The following is a 21,132-nucleotide window of genomic DNA, read 5'->3' as shown; positions in this document are numbered from 1 at the left end:
TACTCTCTGGGATGCGTTTAAAGCTACAGCCAGAGGCTTCATTATAGACTTTGTAGCTGGTAAAAAGAAACAATACTGTAAAGACTCTGCTGTTCTTCTATCCTCTATTAAGAAACTGGAACACTCCTATTTTTCCTCCAAAAATACTGATGTTCTCAAAACTTTGATTCAAGCAAAACTTGATTTTATTAGGAAGTCTACGGAAGAGGCCTCAGGGACATTGTTAAAAATAAATTCTAAATTCTACGGTGGTCGTAATCGAGCAGGTAAAATGTTGGCGAACTATTTTAAGATTAAATCTCAAAGATCAAGAATAGTCAAAATTACTGATGATCACGATATCCCCCTCTTTAAAGACGAAGAGATATTGAATTGTTTTACCGATTTTTATAAACGCCTTTATACTTCAGAATCCTCTCCTTCAGACGTTGACCTGGATTCCTTTTTTAACTTACTACCTCCTCGCCCCTTCCCTCTTCCCGATTGTCCTGTCTTGGATAAATATATATATCTTGAGATTAAATTAGCTTTGTCTATGTTACCTAAAGATAAGGCCCCCGGTCCTGACGGTCTTACTGTTGAATTCTATTCCTGCTTTTCCTCCCTCCTTCTGCCCCATCTTTTATCTCTCTATCAACATTTTGTCTCCAAAGGTGAGGCTTGAGGTTCCATTCTCGAGGACATGATTTGTTTAATTCCAAAAAAAGACAAAGATCCTGCTTGATGTGTCAATTAACACCCCATATCATTGATTAATCTTTTTTTTTTTTTTTTTTTTTTTTTAAAAACCTTTATTCGTGCATCTTAAAAGAACAAATACAGGCCTACAACCGTCAGGCCGGCCACGATACAGTAAAGCACTGACACCCACATTACAGCCCCCGTGCATCAACGGTCAGGATTAACAACAGGTTATGGGTCACATACTGGAGATATCTTCGAAACCCGGGGAAGGAGAGGTGAAGGTTAATTTTAAGTTTTTGATAATTTTATCAGAGAAAAAAGTCAATGAAGGATAAGAGCAAAGTAGATTCGAGTCCGCAAGATAGCTTCACCACACGGGCGAGCAGCAACATCAGCAAGAACAACAATGGGAGTAAAATCTCAATCGGTGAGGCGGTGCAGAGATATATCAGGATAGTCACATGAGCAAGTACGCGCCCCTCCAGAGCCGCCCCCACTCGATCCACCCCACACCCGGACCCCGAATCGAAGAAAGTAGAGCACAGAGACATAAAAGAAGAAAGGCCCATAGAACTAATTGAGAACAGAGTATTACCCCCCCACCCTACACCAATGCGGAGGCTACGGCCTACCCCCCCCCCCCAGCATAGTGCCTGTCGCCCAATGAACCCGAAATATAGAGAAGAGAGAGAGTAGGAACAGAGTAAAGAAGGGAAGAAAACAGAAAAGAAGGTGGGGAGGAGCCCACTGGACACCAGAGCGCCCCGAACCATCAGCCAGTTATGGCCCCCACACACTGAGAGCCCTCTACGCCAAAAAACGGCATGCAAAGATACCATGGCACCACAGTTTAAGCAAGGGATACAAGTCGCGACGGGTGCGCGCAAAACATACATACAGTCCCAGTCCCAGGCCAGCCCGTCCATAAACCATAGCGATAGAAGTCAGTCTAGCCCTGGCCCGATCGCGGGCTTGGGATTAAACCAGCTCCTGCGTGAAGGCCCCGTGTCCCGAGCAGACAAAGACAAGATGGCCGCTTGTGAGAGGATGGTGAAGTAGGATCACGAAATGGCCGCCGACCATCGATTGAGGTCCCTCGTTGCACCACATAAAATCCAAACCTGGCAAGTAAGGTACAGGAGTTACACAAAAAGGCAGCAGTGGGCCACCGCGGACGGTCCCTCGAAGCCGTGAGGTATCGCTCAGCAGGATAGCCTCGCGGACGCGGTGAGGCAGGGAACAAGGAAGCAGGCAGCCATGACCAGGGGGACAAAGTATCCGCAGTTGAGGTGGAGAGCGGTGGACCCTGGGCGCCGGGAACGCTAGATGAAGGCACCAGTGCAGCACAATCATACACCGCCGCTGCGTCCCCGCAAGAGGACAAGAGCACCGGAAGACCCACGCCCTGTGGATGACAAACAGTGCGCTCACGGCCCGCAGCCAACAGTATGGGGTCAAACCTCTCACTCAGCGCCTGCAGGCCAGCGCACATCTGTAGTTGAAAGTCCCGCAGGACGGCCAGAACGGAGCCGCATGTCAGCGGAAGCTGGGCCCCAGCATCGGCGGCAATCCGGGACGGCACTGTGGAGCTGGTGTCCGGAAGAGGGAGGGCGAAGTGGGCAGCGGGCGAGACCGGAGTATCACCCCCCAGCCGCGAGCAGGCACTCAACGCCATGTTTTGCCGCTATACGGTGCAATGGCCAGGGGGGGGGGGGTCGTGGCAAGGGGTCAATTCCCCTCAGGTCTACGCCGCAACAGGAAAAGCCGACAGTCGCTTATCTTCTCGCCGGTCCCCCCCGCCGCTGGCTAGGCAATAGGCAAAGGGGGCAGCAGCCCCCCACAGCTCGGTCCTCAGAGCGGGGCAGGAGACTCACCGCACCGGGGCCCACCCCACAGCTCCAGCCCGTCAGGCACAGGGTGCAGAAGGTGTCCGGCCGTCTCTCCCCGGGTTCATCCGGCAACGATCCATGGTGCGAGGCGAGATCGGGACCGCAAGGCTCAGGTTAGCGCTAGCTGGTCCGGTGACTGCGGAGCTTCCAGGAGGCCGGCAAAGGCCGTAAGGGCGCAGGATTTCAGTGCCGAGGACAAAAGCACCCAGAACTCGGGCATCCGGGCGGGTTGAGACTCCGGGAAAGCAGCAGCGCGGTCAGCGCGTCTTCGCACACGGTGCACCTCGAGAATCGGCGAGGATGGCCATCAGGATAGTGGTCCGAGGCCACGGACCGACGGAGCCGGGCGCTCAAGCGTCTGCTCCGGTCGCCATCTTGGCTCCTCCCCCTCATTGATTAATCTTGATTGTAAATTGTTTGCCAAGGTGTTAGCCCTTCGTATTAATCAGGTACTTCCTGATCTGATTGGTCCAGAGCAAACGGGTTTTGTTAAGGGAAGGACTATTGCTGACAACTCTAGGGCTTTCCTTAACATTATTCATCTTGCATCTAAGAGCTCGTCCATCGCTGCCATAACCATTGATGCGGAAAAAGCTTTTGACCGCGTTCATTGGCTTTTCATGAGGCATGCCCTTAAATGGCACAGTTTTGGTCCCTCTATTCTGTCTCTTATCAATCTGTTATATTCTTCTTCAATGACTTTTGTCTTTGTTAATACCTCTCAATCTTCTTACTTCCCTCTACAAAGGGGTACTCGTCAGGGATGTCTTCTTTCTCCTTTGCTTTTTATGCTCTCTCTTGATCCTTTTCTTCATTCTTTACAACATTGTTCCACCTTCCGAGGCTTACAACATAAAACCATTGAAATTAAATGTACTGCTTATGCGGATGATATTATGTTATATGTTTCTGACCCCTCTACATCCCTACCTGCCTTCACCGAACTTCTTTCTTCTTATGCAGCCTTGTCCGGTTACAAGTTGAACTTTTCCAAATCTGAAGTGCTTCCTTTAAATAAGTACTGTTTACGGAGTATGTTTGAAGGAATTGACTTTAGTTGGACCACTACCAATATTACCTGCTTAGGGATTAAGTATTCTTCCTCCATTGTTAAAACGGTCCAATTCAATTTAGATGAAGTTGTTTCTAAAGTTCATAACATGATAGATAGATGGTCCACTCTTTTTCGGTCATGGTGGGGTAGATTGGCCACAATTAAATGATGATGCTCCCTGTCGTTAACTTCTACTTGTCCATGCTACCGGTGAAACTCCCATTTACATTTTTTGAAACATTAAATGGAGTTTTGAGCAGATTTCTATGGAATGGTCGAAAAGCTCGTATTTCATTAGCCCTTCTCTCTGCCCCTAAAGATCGGAGAGGAGTTCAATTTCCCAATTTCCGACAGTATCACTCCTCCTTTTTACTTCGTAAAGTGTTACCTTATTTATCCTCTTCTGCAGACACTCCCATTTCTGTATGGCATCGATTGGAGGCATCTCTGATTTCCCCCTTCCCTTTTTCCATGTTAGCTAGTTTTATCCACCCTCCTCGTTCTTTTAATTATCCGACCATTTCTAAATTCATTTCTACCTATCATCCTATTAGGTGTAAATCTTATAGTCCTTTGCAGATATTTTTGGACTCTCCTCTTTGGCACAATAAATCTATCAAGCTATCGAATCGTACTATTTTGGGGAAAACATGGGCCGCCAAAGGGATCCTCTTAGTCAATCATCTAATACAGGATTCTCGGATTCTCTCTTTGCAAGAAATTCAATCTACTTTTGACTTACCTGTTTCCTCTTCCTTTAGATATGATGCTTTACGATTGCTCCTGATGGATCGTCTCTCCCTCCTTTCTGCATCTCCCCTTCCTACTCAAGACCCCTTGTTTGAACCTCTATCCACTTCTCTATTCGAGCCTCTCATATTTACAGATACCTTTTTTTCTCTTCTCTCAGCCGCCCTAAAAGTAAAGTTGAGCTCCTCTGGGAAACAGATTTGCAACGCACCCTCTCTGTACACACATAGAATTCCATCTAGACACGCATACATCGCACCTCATGCAATGCCAGTACTACTCAGACTCTTTATTATTTCTATCACAGGTTATTTTTTACTCCATTAGCTCTCTCTAAATTTAACTCAAACTTATCTCCAAACTGTTGGGTTTGTCATAATACCCCAGGCACTTTCATGCATTCATTTTTTCTCTGTCCTAGTATCACCCGGTTTTGGTCTTAAGTGTGGGAATCGATTTCCTCTATTTGCTCTGTTAACTTTCACTTTGATGTTTATTCCATATTTTTGGGAAGTAACTCTCCAAATTGGTTTGGATCACGTAATGTGGGCGTATTTGTAGACTTGTTGATTGCGCTATTGCCTTTCAGATTATCACTTCTAATTGGAAAGATGCCTCCAAGATCTCCTTTTCTGCCTGGTGGAATCTTCTTTGCTATCATCACAGACTGGACAGAGCCTCAGCCACCACATCTCAACTACTTATTCGTAAGGACGCCTTTTGGTCTCCACTCACCAATTATTTATGCTCATCTGCACTGCGTATTTGAGACAGTTCCTTTGCTTATCAACCAACATGAGTATTTTATGTTTTTATTTTTATTCTTTTCTTTCATTGTGCAGTTTCTATCAGTTAACGGTACTGATACTACTATGGTTTTAAGATCTAGTATGTTTACTATAATGTTGTAATTTTAGTATTATATTTGCTGAAGATACTACTTTTCCTTATTTTTCTTTTCTCTCTTTGTTTTCTTTTCTTTCTTCTTCTCTTTCTTTCTCTCTCTCTTTCCCCTCCTTTGAAAAAATGTATAAAATGCTACTTGGTTTTTTGGTACATCTTTTGATATTGCTTTTCCTTTTTGGAATATCTTTTCATTATTGTTAGATTCCTTGTGTTCTTTATTCCATTATATGATACATTTAGTATGCTATTTTTGGCTTCTTCTCATATCAGTCTAGCTGTATATTGTACCTATCTCTAATTTACTTCAATAAAGCTATTTAAACACAAAACCACTACTTTGGGATAGTGAGTATTCCACTGAGCTTTCTTAAAGGGAAGGCCACATAGACATGACAAAACTGTCTCAACCCACGCAAATCCTTTAATCTACCACTGCCATCAGGTTCCAGTGACATATCAGCAACACTACGAACAGCTGGGCCAGTTCCCACCAATCAACTGCTAAGTTCATGTCCGCTCAATGCAGAAATGGGGTTCAGTGGCCTCAATGTCAACACTACTATAGGACAAAAGAGGTATGACGTCATGGCTTGCATACCCTTCTGTGCAGCTAGGTCGAATCCGATTGCTTTTATGAGGAAGGCTGATCAACCATTGAACGCGAGGAAGGGTAACCAAATTGCAAAACGAAAAAAAACCATAAGGAAAACAAAGAGCACAAAATAAACCACTCAAGGAGCAGCACTAAAAATTACCTGATGCGAAAACTAAGAGCAACAGAAAAAAAGGAACCAGCAAGAAAACACTACCACAATCAGCGTTGAGTGGAAAAGAAGAAACGCATTGCTTACTGAAAATGAAAAGTCTTTGCAGAAAAACAATCTGCCACAGTTTGGAAGGAAATACATTACAATTTTGGCACTAGAAACTATTCTGTGGTGATGTGGGCAGAAATGGGTGACAGGTTTCATGACATACTGTAGATATCATGATGTTGCAGTGGAGTTAGGATCTTCTTAATGGAAGCATAAAAATGACACAGAGACACAAAACTTTGAGAAAGAAATGTAGCTACTGGCCCTTCGAATGACCAACCCCGAAACTCACACACTTCTCTCCGCAGAGACCGGCGGTGCTAGAAAACACCTGGACTACCATGGAAGGCCACTTTCAACAACATATCGTCAACAATGCTGGCTGAGGAGAACATACCTCACCAGCGATGGAAGGTCCAGCCAAAATAGCGCCTATCTAAAATATAAGAGGGGATATAACTAAACACCTCCACTTGGCCCACCTACTAAAAGAAACAATGGAGGAGATAGAAAGCGAGGTGAGGAAAAAAGTAGCAATACAATTACAGTTGTGGCATGGTCACAAAAAATTCACTGTCTATCTGGAAATAAAAAGGCCATCTGCCGGAGAGAAAGAACAGGCCTTCCAACAGAGCCAACAGTTTAAAAAAAAACAATTAAACCAATTGATAAGGATGACTAGAAAGGTTAACTCTACTCCAACTATAAAACAAGAAATGAGAACTATTGCCTCTGCAAATAGGAAGGGTGCGGCAGGAAAAATAGAAATTGAACGCAGTTGGATACACCTTTATGAAACTTGTAAATCAGGAGATCCACGAAAATTTTGTAGGCATGGTAATCAATTATGGTCCGAGGAAATAATACTGGAATTAATAAAGTTCCAGCTATGGATTGGAAATCGCAAATACAAGCTATATATGGCACCAGGGAGAGGATGTGGCACAGCGACCAGAGCTGCCGACTCGGGAGCTGGGTATCTGGGTTCGAGACTCGGCTTCAGCTCAACATCCTGTGATTCTGGGCAAACCACGTAATCTCCTTCGTACCTATGGACAGCACCTAGATGCCCTCATGGGTGATAAGCTGCGCTATATAAATCTAGAAATGCATTTATTTATTATTTACCAGTGACAGAGTTTGTTTGCTCCCAACTAAGGAGCTATAACTATAAATAACTTTGGAGAAAAAACAGAAGTGGAAAAAATGCTGGTTACCTTTAGAGGCGATAAAGCTCCAAGACTGAATGGTCAGCCAGAATCACTTTAAGTCAAATCCAACTTTATGGGCAGAAATTCAAACCCCTTTATATATGAACTGCTTACAAAACAATTTGATTCTTGATAGTTGGCAGGGTTCATTATTAATACCCACACTTAACAAGCATTTGTAATGCAATTCGTTTCGCATTTGTGAAAGTTAGAGCTTTTGGTGTTGTAAATGATGTTTATTACTTATATTTGTTTTGTCTGCAGTGGAGTGATTATTTTGAAAACGCGAGTTAGAGCTATTGGCTTTGTAAATGTAATTTTTTTTAGTACTGTGGAGTAGATGTATGTAGTATGCGGTGTAATTATGTGTATTGGAATTGTGTGGTATTTAGTGTATTGCAATTGTGCGGAGAGAGCTTGAGTGTTATGTAGAGTAATTATGTGGTATGGTTTTTTTGTATTGTGGCGTAGTATGTAGTGGAGTTTAATTATGTTGCATGCTGTTGAAGTTTGTGGTGTGATGTGGAATTATGTGGTGTGGACTGTGTGAATGTGGTGTGTTATGTAGTTGTGTTGTTGATTTGTATTATGTGGTTTCTTGTTGAATTTTGTTTGGTTTGGAATGGAAACGTTTTGAGTTGATTTTTGTGGAACTATGTTGCATTTAGTGAAATAATGCTGATTGGAATTATGTGGCAGGGTGTGGAGTATGTTTATGTATATTATCGCTATGTGGTAAAGGTTGGTTTTATGTGAGGTTTATTTATGTGACCGAGACATAGGCTGGGTGAAGAAAGAGAGTGGAAAGATACATGAGGAAAGAGGCCGAAAGTAAAGAGAGAGGAGGAGGGAAAGTGACATGCCCAGCGCTTCCTGGGGAGGGCCCGTCTTGTACTGAGTGAAGATCACAAGTTATAGTCTGACTTTATTTTAACTCTGTTCCAAGTCCAGTGAGGGAGGGAGAAAGAAAGCACTGCATGAAAAAATACAACAATGCAGGATAGATATTCATGCACGCAAATAAATTCTCCGACCGAGGGCTGGAATGCTTTGAACCTACGCCTCAAGGAAAGACAAAACTGCCTCTGATCACCTAGCTCTTAAAAACTAAGCTCCTAAAACTGGCAACTGACTGAATTTGTATCCTCTCAAAGGGGAGAGCAATGTCTCTAGCTCAGTCGTCTCTCACTCGATCATATGGTTCTATATTTATTAGACTCCTTACGAAATGACTGAACAATCAAATGTCTCAGTACTATTAATAAAATATGTTATCAACAAACTGCAAAAATGTTTGTGATTTTAACTTTAAATGCAGTGCTAGTAGCAGCAAAGTACCTACGAACTAATAACAATGACTTCTTTTATTTATCGTAACACATGTTGCATCAATCTTATGGCTTTATAAACAGACAAATCCCAGGCGTGTGCATCACATTACTCAATAGTACTCGTTTTATTGACTTCTGAAGGATGAGAGGCGGCCTCAGTCCAGGTATGAACTTCACAGCAGGCCCATAAGCACATGGATTTCTTAGGAACTTTTTTCTGTCTCAAAATACATACAACTCTAACAGGCACATGCATCAAGCAAAATACCGGTCGCAAACGGGCAGATTCTCAGAATCTGACCCTTTGCTCCCGGTATTTTTGCATTTGGGATGCATCATCCCAAATGCAAAAATCGCTATTTAAGGAATCTCAAAATTGGGATTCCTTAAATAGCGATTGCATTTAAGGAATCCCTAATTGAGATTCCTTAAATGCAATGCATTACAGTTTAAAAAATAGCGATTTCGCTATTAGCGTGAGCAAATTACCATGAGGCTGGACCTCATGGTAATTTGCGAAAACTTAGAAAAATGCACTTACTTGCATTTTTCTAAGTTTCATGTTGCCCACACACATGCCCTTAGAGCATGTGTGTATGCAACATTTGTGCAGAGTGAACATACATGGGTGCAATAGGGTGTCATTTTGACACCCTTGCACCATCGTAATTGCGGGAGCAATTTGCGAGTACCTACTGGTACTCGCAAATTGCTCCCGCAATCTCTAGTTCATTCCTATGGGCCTGTAGGCCCATAGGAATGAATGGGAAGACATTCCTTAATTGCGACTCGCAATTTGCTAGTCGCATTTAAGGAATTTGTGGGAATCGCTATTTCTTTAGCGATTCCTACATGCATAGGGTTTTGCTATTCCTTAATTGCGATTCCTTAATAATCGCTATTAAGGAATCGCAAAACCCTATGATGATGCATGTGCCTGTAAGCGTTTCGACAGACAATGCAGTGCAGGGCCATCAAAATGTAACAAGCTGACGGTGGGGGTTGCATTAGCTTGTGCAGGGCCTGCAGCTCGTAATAAGCTGACGGTGGGGGTTGCATTAGCTTGTGCAGGGCCTGCAGCTCGTAATAAGCTGACGGTGGGGGTTGCATTAGCTTGTGCAGGGCCTGCAGCTCGTAATAAGCTGACGGTGGGGGTTGCATTAGCTTGTGCAGGGCCTGCAGCTCGTAATAAGCGGACGGTGGGGGTTGCATTAGCTTGTGCAGGGCCTGCAGCTCGTAATAAGCTGACGGTGGGGGTTGCATTAGCTTGTGCAGGGCCTGCAGCTCGTAATAAGCTGACGGTGGGGGTTGCAAAAGCTTGTGCAGGGCCTGCAGCTCGTAATAAGCTGACGGTGGGGGTTGCATTAGCTTGTGCAGGGCCTGCAGCTCGTAATAAACTGACGGTGGGGGTTGCATTAGCTTGTGCAGGGCCTGCAGCTCGTAATAAACTGACGGTGGGGGTTGCGTTAGCTTGTGCAGGGCCTGCAGCTCCCTCTGCCGGCGGCCGTGTGCTCGGCCCAGCCGTAAGCGAGGCATCACTCCGCATGATAACTCTCACAGAGTGAGAGGCTCAGACACCAGGGGCTCACGCGCGGATCGCAGCACTGAGGTGACAGTACACAATTAAGGGGAATGAACACACGCTTGACCTAGCGTGACGGTCTCGGTGAGAGACAAATTTGCTTCGCGTGAAAAGTCAGAGCAAGATGTGATGAAAAGTAAGTTGTTTTATGAGCAAACGAAGGTGTGTTTAACGTGGAGTCAATAAGATCTGAGCATAAGTGTTCTAAACGGATAGATTTAGACCAAATAAACCTGCTAAAAACCCTAAGCGTTCTGGGGGTGCTCGAGTTTGGAATAATAATGATTCTTATAATGTCTTTCCAATGAGGGCGCTTCATTTCAGGTTTTTGGGTTTCCCGCCTTTTTCTGATGGTACTCAATATTTTATAATATAATATAATATAATAAAAATTCCCAAAATAAACATGCCCGCAATCTTTTGAGATAGCCTAACAAGGACTGCCTGGACTCTACCTGTACAGGAAGAACACTTGGTTGTGGTAACCACAGTCCCGGCGGTGGCACGCCCTTCCTTTACCGGGAAGCATGGTGACCGGCTGCTTTATCGCCTGGGCCAGGATTGGCGGCCGGCTTGGGCAATACTTCACAACAAACTAGCAGCAACCTCGGAGGGGTGGTGGGGGCGGGCATGAGGAGATTAGGTGATTAAGTGAAGGGACAAACTGAAAAATGAAGCAGCCCCAAAGGTTTCGTGGCAGGAAGATGAGCAGAGGCAGGACATCCAAAAAAGAAGTGCTCTTGAAGTTTGAGAAATAACGTGAAGTGTACAGGCACACGTAACAGGGGCAGTCCTCATGGGAGGATACCAAAGCCCAAAAGGAGGGACTAGTAAGCCTGTCCACTAATCAAAAGCGGCCATTTACAAAAGACAGTAAGAGAAGCCAATAGAAAACATGGGCGGTGCTTAAAGCCGATATTCTAAGAACTACATGCCTCACAGAGAGGTGCATGAGCTGCCCAGCTTGACCTAAAAAGGGCTCTTACTCTTCCCTGTCCAATTCTTGATTAATTACTCTACTGGACATTGAGGGAAAGTGTATTCTAAACTACTGGTCAATGAACTGGAACACTAGCCAAACAGCAGAGGCTTCATTCTGAACTATCAAACAGGGTATTGGCAAGGGCGTGCCATAGGTGATATTTTACTGGTTCTCTCCATGATCATTTAAAAAACAACGTGTTTCACAAAAGACAATCTCCTTCTGCCTCCTTTATCGATTTGGCCTCGGCATTTGACTGCATATATAGAGGCCATTTGGTTACATGGTAAAGGTGCGCTTATCTCCAGAGGGAGTCTTAAACAGGGCTGTGTAAATGCCCCCTACTCTTCAATGTATCTGATGTGGGCAATGCAATAAAATCAGCAGATGCATACCCCTCAAAACTAGGAAAACAAACAATCAGCAGGCTCTACTACGCCGACGACATGGCTCTCCCAGATAAAAGGCCTACAAACAGCACTGAATGCCTTAAACAAATACTGTAATGTTTAACCTCAACAAAGAAAAAACAAAATCAAGATTTTTAGTAGAAGATTAGTTAAAAAAAAATTAGAATTTGGCTCTTAGACACCATGTGACTTGAAGGAATTCAATACTATATGTATCTTGGGATATCACTTGAGAAGATTGAGAGCAGTGCCAAGAATCTGCTAGAGTTACTGAAAGCCAAAGCTTTAGCCCTAACCAGTGTGCTAACCCGTTTATTCAACAAACTTTCCGGCCTGCCACTCTGAGTTGAGGCTAGAACGTTTCTGTCAACTAAAACACATGGTTCATGGGCTTACTGCGCAAAGTTGAATGTATAGATCACTGACTCGTGATCGCAAGCACAAATATGCCTCGAACTCTATCTTGGTGCCAGAGTTACATCCTAGAGGCAATTTTTCTAGCGTATGGCTCGAAGCCAAGAGTAGCCCCAAGTGAATCATAAAACGCTCTCCTATGGAAAAAGCTTGTGAGAGGGAAAATTTGTGGAGCACTTATAATACCTCTGCTCTTGAAAAACTGCAACTCACCAGGATTTGGGAGGCAGTACTGCCAACAGCATAGTTAAAGCAATTAGTAATGAAGCATGCGAAACTCTATTCTTCTCATGACCACTTAAGATTAAGTTGAGGAAAACTTCCTGGATGGTGATCCCCAGATATGAATACAATATTAAGCAGCCATTCTTCAGTCTCCCCCTCACTCATTCTTTCTGATCCCGCTCAAAGACTTCAATATGGAACACTGAGTGGCCAGAGTCTGTGAAATGCTGTCTTTGTCATCAAGCTGAGTCTCTGCTACATATCTCATGCATCTGTAAACCTTGCGTAACAGAAAAAAAGGGTTTTGCTAAGGCCAAGATGTCTCACCGAAGACATTCAAACATGTTACAAGTAGGGGTGGGCGAATAACTCCGCTCTGTCTGTGGCGTTCACAGAGTTTTACCAACTTCCTGTTCCGCTTGGAATGCAGAGTTCAGGCAAAACTCCACCAACCGCTGCATGGCGAGTATTTCTCACGAGCGCGACTGAGAATCTGCGTCCCCTAGCATGATTTTCAAGTGCTAGAATGCCTCTCGGTGCAGATTTTTCGACGTAGGCGGTTGTTCGCTTTGAGAACACTGTCACTATAGTGGCAGAGAGAAGCAGCGCCCTCTGGCACGCCGCGTGGTACCGTTAGTGCTTATTTTACAGCGCAGAACAAGCTTCCAGCGCTAAAAATCAGCACGAGTAGTGGGACGTACCGAATTCAACCCGAACTCCACGGAGTCTCACTGAGTTTTTACGTAACTACGCAGAATTACACAGAGTAAAATTCCATCAGTTCTGCCCACTCCTAGTCACAAGGCGGTGTGCACTGAACTGTCCTGCAGGTTTTAACAATGTATGCGATTAACACATTGCAAGATACAAGCCTCTCCCACTGAAGATGGTAAAGTATATAAAACAAACTCACTTTTTATTGATACAGTATAACACTCAAAAATGTAAAAACTGCTAGATGCGATGACAACCGACACAGGCGGTTGCAATACGTTTAAAAAAAAAAAAATAGCTGAGCGCATATTTGAAAGCTACGTTTTGACATATTTTAGGTATTTTATAGCGAAACAGGTCTTGTTGCAACGATTTTAACCAATGAACACTATGAGGTTAATTATTAATGTAGCTGTGATGAGAAGCAGACTTGGAACTGCATGCCTTTATCGATTTGGCATCGGCATTTGCAGCATTTTAAACATTTGTCTCTCTGGAAAAAACATCGGTCTTGAAAAACATTACATTTTTGCACAACTTTGTCACGTACCATGTTTTCTACTCGGAGCTCGAATGGCATAGGGTTGTACACCATCAACTGAACTTCACACACGTCCCCCTGAACCCACTGGAACTCTGTCAGGGAAAAAGAGAGCAATATCCAGTCATGACCTGTAATTTGCAACACTTTAGACGTCATACAGAACGCTTTCTCTGTTTGTAGATGGGTTTGCATACATACGGACCTATAACTTGGACATGTACAAAATGCACCTGATTCAGAATAATATAATAATGAAAGGTGCGACTGCAAAGGGAGCATTTGTAAACCACAAATAGGCGGCAAAAGTAGTGGCGGCTCCTCCGCTAAGGCGGAGGCGCTTCGCCCCACTGCTTTTCAGCAGTGGAAAAACAAAATGATAATAACACAATGTTATTATCGCTTTATTTATCCATGCTGAAGCCAGTTTTGGGGCGGGCGGGGCTTGACTGTCATCACAGCCAGCAGGGGGAGGAGTGGTGGCCACTCTCTTAAGTGTGCATGACGGTTTGGCGGCCGTCTTGGGCCGGACAAACCATCATGCGCACTTAGCATATTCTCCACCTGGCTGTTTTGCACAGCCTGTGTGGAGAGCATGCACAGGCTTCCAGCCCCTATCTGAGCACCGAACCACGGTGCCCAGACCAAGCACGACGCTGCAGTCATGCTGGTGACAGCAGCATCGTGATTGGCTGAGGAAAGCTTGTGTGCTTCCTGGACTCATCAGGAAGAGAAGCTGAGGAAAGACATCATGATGGAAGCGAGGCGGCGGCCATGAAGAGGTAAGTGTAATATTTACTTTTTTTTCTCCTTCAATCTCCTCCCACTTGCTTCTCCACCCCTGATCTGTGCCAGCCACCACTGGGCAAAAGGTGTATGGAAAAGAACTGCAAGTACAACATTTCAATTTACATATGCAAAACATTAAAAGCTTAATACGTGGTCATGTAAAGACTACGCAAATCTGGTTCACACTCCGAAAAGCAAATCTCATGGACCGTTTGGCTGAGCCACAAAACTAGAGAAAATGATTATTTAAGCTGAAATGTCACCTAATTCACACCTGGCACAAACCAGGACTTAAATTGGAGACATATGAAATATGCTTTTGTGTTTTTATTTTCATACATCCTGACACTCGAACACTTTGTAAGGGTACTAAACAATGAGCATATTCTTCGCTTAGGCAGCAATCTCACAATTTTTTCAACAATAATATGTCAGTAATTTAACTTTCTCCTGCTTACAATTATCTCCCTTACAAAGCAAGTTAGAGGGGAATTGTTTAAAAACCTCCAGATTTATTTTTCGAAATCTCCTTCTGATCTATTTCCAAATGTTGGCATGTATGCAGATGTGCACGTGGGCAAACTGTTAACTTTGTCTGATATTCACAAAGATGTACCTGAATACATGTACCATGTTCAATTTAAAACTTACAAGCATTTAATTGCCATTTGATTCTCACATTTTAAAGCTAAATGCAGACTTCTGTTTTTTATTCAACCCACTCATTTTCCAGGACGGTCATCTTGATTGACTTGACTTATTGATCACAGTTATGCGTATCACTCAATCTGGTAAGAGCTATGGTGTGGATGCAGTTTAACTGTTCTTTATCCTTACGACATTAATTAGGGGTGTGCGAAATTCGGCTCATTTTCATATGTGCAAGTATACTACATTTTGTGAAAACTATGTATTATTATGCAAAAACGTGAAACCAGTATTTGGCGGTATAACTTAATGCAAACACGTCCTCGTGACACAATTGTCACAAAAAAATAAAAATAAATAAGGGGTCATAAAAGTCACTTGGATTCAACATCATCCTGAAGGAGCACATTGCCAAAAACAAAGAAAATAAATGAAGTGAAACAATTACTTCCAGAAAGCAACCTCGGAACTGCGACTAAAGCTCTCGCACTCTCGCATCTGGACGGTGGGAACGCCCTGCTCCATGGCCTGCCAGACTTCAGACTCCACACTACCACCCCTCCTTAGGGGCAGCCTACATGCCACAGTGGGTATCATCCAGGGTCTGCAGATATATGATAACATCACCCCTATCATGATGGAACAACAGGGGCTCCCCTTGTCACCCCACACCATCTTCAAGATTATCTACACCATTTTAATCGAAAAAAAAGTTTGATATTCAGTCCTGAAAACAAGCACGTTATTTCACTTATGTCAGCAGATATGTCAACATTTTGAAGCCTTCCCACACCATTCTGTGCAGCTGCTACCAGGGCTGTGCTGTGTAACTTATAAAGCCTAACTGTGCTTAATAACAGCAGCGGCTGGTGTCAGGGCAGAGTGGCGGGCCGGGAGAAATATAAATAAAAAGAAGAAAAAAACGTACCTGCCATAGCCGCATCACCACTCTTCCGCTCCTGAGTGCAGCACAGGCTCCCAGACTCCCATACGGCCAATCCTGATGCTCCTCTCATGGTATTGGTAGCGTGAGAGCAGCTTCAAGATTCGCCTGAGCAGCCGGGATGTACGCTCCCAGAGAGACTGGGAGCCTGTACCTGCTGTCTCCAACCCGGTAACGCAGCTCGGGTTGGAGACAGCTCAGTGCGCATTTCGGTTTGGCCAGCCAAACTGACATGTGCACTGATAGCAGTGGCCACCACTTCCTCTCCATGGTTGCCCCCGCAATGGCCCCGCCCCCAAGACGCAGCACTTAGAATTTGAAAAATAAAACAATAATAAACCGGTTTTATTTTTCAATTTTTTAGGCTGCTGGCAGGGGGTGGGGAGCGACGCTCCTCTGCCATAGCAGGGGAGCCGCCGCTGGTTAATAAGGACAGAAGAAGCTCGCTGAAGCTAGAGGACAGATGACAAGTCTTTGCGAAAAATGTATTCTAAAATCCAAAGGGTGTGTGTGTGTGTGTATATATGTGTGTGTGTGTGTATATATATATATATATATATATATATATATATATATGGTAGTCACATTACATATAAGGATATTACGTAATATAGCTAGATATGTAAGTTAGGTTCTCTTTCCGTCATACATAAGCTCAGAAATGCACACATACTTGATGATGTCCTCTGTTTTCATGAATTGTAAGAATATGTGACCTTTAGATATTGAAAAATCCTTTTTTATCACATTACAATATTTTTGAATATAGATAAGGGTGATTTATTCTTTTTAGTGCATTGTGTTATTTATGTGTGATACCCAGTGTGTTCTTTAAGACATAATGTGGCTGTATATATTTTCACATCTATCCAGATATGTTTTTAGTATAATTCCAGTCCCTTATGGTACGATGCTTAGTGGGTCTCAATTTAATGTCTTGCAATATTTGCACATTATTTTGTAGAGTTGCACACTTTGCTGTATTTGCACAGATATCTTAAACTTGCTAGATTTGCACTTTATTTTGCAGATTTGCACAGTTTGCTGTATTTGCACAGATCAACAATTTGCTATTTTTGCACATGATTTGCGTTTTTTGCACAGTATTGGTGAGGAGTGTTTTCCCATGTATAGGGATTAATTTCTACCCAATGCATTTGTAGCATTATAATGCAATTCAGGCACTTTATTTGCATCTTAGCCATAGGTTAAATATAGTACGATGCGTAAAGCATTATGCATTTAATATATGTCAATCGTATTTTCAATTTGGACTGGAACAAGTTGTTAAGTGTATACATTTTAATGTTTACTATATTTCTGGATATGTGAGATATACATATAAATGGGATTGGTCCCTGTGATTTTATATTGTCAACGACAGCCGGGTGATAGTATATTTTTTATGTCTATGCGTAATTGGGTGCACTTCACCTTTAAAAAGTCTCGTTCAGTTCAAGCTAACCATGTGATCAAGACCGCTGTGTCGGTCGAAACGCGTCTGAACCGAATCATGTTTGTGGAGTAATAAACCGAGTACCAATCTTTGCACCAGCATATATGTGTCCGTGTCTTTTGGCAGTACCGGCTGGTACTACGGAAGGAGGATTTTATATATATCAATCCAACAGCTGTTACACCTTTCCAAAACAGCATGCCACGGACACAATCGTTTTATATGCGGTTGTTTTTATTCCTCAAGGTAACCCAACGCGTTTCGAGGCCACACGCATTGGGTTGCCTTGAGAAATAAAAGGTGTAGCAGCTGTTGGATTGAGAAATAGGGGTTCGCCACCCATCACCAGAGGACCGGGTAAGGCGAATGCGCTTTTGCCTTGTTGGGGGATATGTGTTTCCAACAGGTTTAATTTCCATAAAATATGCAGGCACGAGGCTCACAATCCCTACGCGTTTCAGTTTAGAGCAAGCCTTGATCACGGGAAAAATCTCTCTATATTTGAAAATGCCCACGTGGTTTTTAAGGCAGGCCGTATTTCCTCTTTAGAGCATGCATAGGAAAACAGTGAACAAACTTTTTTCATTCAAGGTGAGTAGCGTTATTTACAATAATTACTTCAATGTTCCACGCTAACCAGCTTAGTAATGAATCAAAATTGTTTTTCATTGCTTAAAAAATGTTCTGTGCGCCCCAATTGCACTTTAAGCTTTGTACACTTCATGTTTAACAAGTTAAATTACAGCAGCCAGCAAACGGAAAACCTTTTCCATTTCGCATCCCTTACTTGCCTTCCCATGTTTTACTTGAAGGAAATCCTTTCATTTTTCAAGGGGGCAAGTGGGTCAGGCTCCAGTCAATCAAAACTCCAACCAAATGTGCTTCGTTTAGGAGCCCCAGGCCTCAGCAGGGCAGCCGGAGGTTCGGGAACGGAGCACCCCGAACATATACCATCCGAATTCTCCTTTGTCACTGACAAGAAGTACATCGGCTCAGGCTGTGCGTTTCCAACAGGTTTAATTTCCATAAAATATACAGGCACAAGGCTCACAATCCCTACGCGTTTCAGCTTAGAGAAAGCCTTGATCACGGGAAAAGTCTCTCTATATTGGAAAATGCCCAAATGTCCCCGGGGCCCAAATAATATAAAAGAAGGGGGGCCACACAGCCCCCCTTGTAAAATATATATACTTTTTTTAAAAGCCGGCATCGCGCCAGAGGCCCCACTCCCTCCCTGCAGCACTCAGCAAACGCGCCCCCTGGCACGTTGTAAGTTGGGAATTAACTCCTCTTCTCTGCTGTGCTACGGGGCTCTTCTTCGCTCTCGGGAGCCCCGGGGGGGGAGATGCCGAGTCTGTTCCCGCGATCTCTCTGGCGCCAGGACTTCCTGTCTCCGCTCTGCGTCACGATGACGGAGGGGTGGGAGTCCCGGTTGCCAGGAAACACTTTGGTGTCGAATTCTTCTCTCCTACCTTCACTGAAGCGCGGGGTGGGCTCCCGCCTTCGCTCAAATCAAATACAATGGCGGGGTGGGCACCCGCCACAACAGCACGCCAGCGGGGGGGGCACCCGCGACAACAAACACAACGGCGGGATGGGCACCCGCCGAAATCACAAGAAAAGCAGCAAGAGGCGGGGTGAGCACCCACATTAGAAATAATTAAATAAGCGGGGTGGGCTCCCGCCTTCTCGCTTACAATGCGGCAGGCAATGCGGAGTGGGCTCCCGTTCAGTAAATAAGTATAATTGCGAGGGAATCTCCACGCCGGGGATTCCCTTACACAGATGATTGCAGCTTCATGCTGCTGGTGAAAATCAAGCGCTGCTCCTCGTCAGCGTAAAAGGCCAGCACACAGGGCCCTCCAGCAGGGAGGCAGTCCCTTGTGGCGGTTCCTCCTGGAGCCCAGCAGCAGCAGCCCCCAGCGTCAGGACCAGCACCACAGAACACCATCATGGGGTCACAGCCCCTTCTTTTATACACACTTTTCCTTTGTTCCCCCAGCACAGGGCTGGGGGAAAACTAGATGCAACTGGTTTGGGGGAGCTTTGGAGCACTTTGTATTGCTCAGCCCCTCTCCCTATTCACAGGACAGGCTAGGGACATCAGACACACCACAGGAGGTGGAGCCAGCATTGTGTAGGGAAGGCACAGCCCTATTCAGGTCCCCGGTGCAACTCCTCCCTCCCATCTACATGCAGATCTTTCCATTCACCACCGGGCACACCCATCCTGGCTCCTGGAATTCCCCACACCATCCAGCCCCTGTCAATCACAAGCCAGACATGCAGTCAACATCAGGCAAGCAGACACACAGCACACAAATGCCAACTTCTAGAAGTGGCACGTCTCCTATAGTTATAATAAAAATGCGCACATCATTGCGCAGCATTTATTCTTACGAGTTCGCCCATACTAAACTTGACCCTGCACTCCTCTCACATCAGGTATTACCATGGACACACATATCCCCCATGCATTCCTATTGGAGGGCAGGCCAGTCTCACTAAAGGTAACACAGAGCGCACGCACTTTACACTGGGACACAGTGCTAAAGTGCCTAGAGGTCTAAGACCACTAACACTACATAGGGAAAAAGGCTAGGATAAATGCAAAAAGTTTAGGGGTGAACCTGCCAAAATGGCCAGGTCCAACAGACATGTACCACTGAGACATCCATTCACTCACCAACACACCCATACACACACTCACCCACCCATACAGCTGTTTCCACATGCACTTTTGAAGCCGTACACCCAGTGAATCAACCACTCACACATCTATGCACAGAGTCACACACCTCCCACCCACCCACACACACACTCAGTCTCCCATACAAATACTCAGGCAAACAATCGATAACCCATATAGACACTCATGTAGCTACTGACCAACCCATGCAGCAGCTTACACAACAGACGGACTGATACAGACATTCACACAGTTTAGTCACTAACCCATGCATTCAGTAAAACACATTTAATCACTCACTTATACAGTCAGTCACACACCTACTAAATACTCCATCTAGACACGTATACACCCACTCATTCTTCAGTACACCTTGGCATATATATAAAACATATTTAAACTTTACAGAAACACACAGTCACTGGATGATGTCATCAGTGATGTCATTTGAGATGTCATCAGTGATGTCATCAGTGATGTCACTGACCATTTCATGAATGATGTAATATGTGATGTCATCAGCAGTTCATTGTGGGGTCGTGAGTTATAGTACGGCGAAATTTCTATGGTTTTGTACGAGTGAAATGTCCAACTAACTATAACGTCTCTGAAACCTATGGTTTTTTCAGTGAATTTCTAAGGTTTTTTTAACTGCTAATTTCTAACTATAACATGCCTGAAACCTATGGTTTTTTCAGTGAAAAAAATTAAAATATATATATATGCAGTTCATCAATTTCCCAACAGCAGCTGCCTGAAAAGCGGGACACGGACACCGATTAAGTGCAAGTATTATCTTCTTTTAATTGCTGACACTGATCGACATGGCAGATGACGCGTTTCACCCAACAAGTGGGCTTGATCACATGACCAGATTACACTCTTTTTTCATTTTTAAAGCACCCTCACCATGCAAGTGTCATGTGACTTAGTGAAAATGGAAAACATACTCCACTAAAAAGCATGTTTGAAACGAACTAGTTCTTAATTTACATACATAATGAATAAATATATATAGCAGCATGGGGCGAACAATCCATAAATAATAGTTGAATAATTTTTGCATTAAAAAACGTTAAAAAGAACAAGCAAAAAATTC

The 21,132-nt window shown here is 44.0% G+C and overlaps 1 protein-coding gene across 3 annotated transcripts in view; it reads right to left on the bottom strand.

Annotated features, from left to right (window-relative positions):
* Nucleotides 1–21,132, bottom strand: part of TRAPPC9 (trafficking protein particle complex subunit 9) — a 2,530,995-nt gene that overhangs the window by 2,028,776 nt on the left and 481,087 nt on the right. For all 3 annotated transcript variants that reach the window (XM_085604860.1, XM_085604858.1, XM_085604859.1), the window contains exon 13: nt 13,518–13,603. In XM_085604860.1, the coding sequence (XP_085460986.1) occupies nt 13,518–13,603 (86 nt within the window). The remainder of the gene's footprint in view (nt 1–13,517; nt 13,604–21,132) is intronic.

This window comes from Triturus cristatus, chromosome 5_1, assembly GCF_964204655.1.
Source record: "Triturus cristatus chromosome 5_1, aTriCri1.1, whole genome shotgun sequence".
Lineage (NCBI taxonomy): Eukaryota > Metazoa > Chordata > Amphibia > Caudata > Salamandridae > Triturus > Triturus cristatus.
The sequence above is the reverse complement of the archived record's forward strand: the minus strand, read 5'-3'. Positions and strand labels throughout refer to the sequence as shown.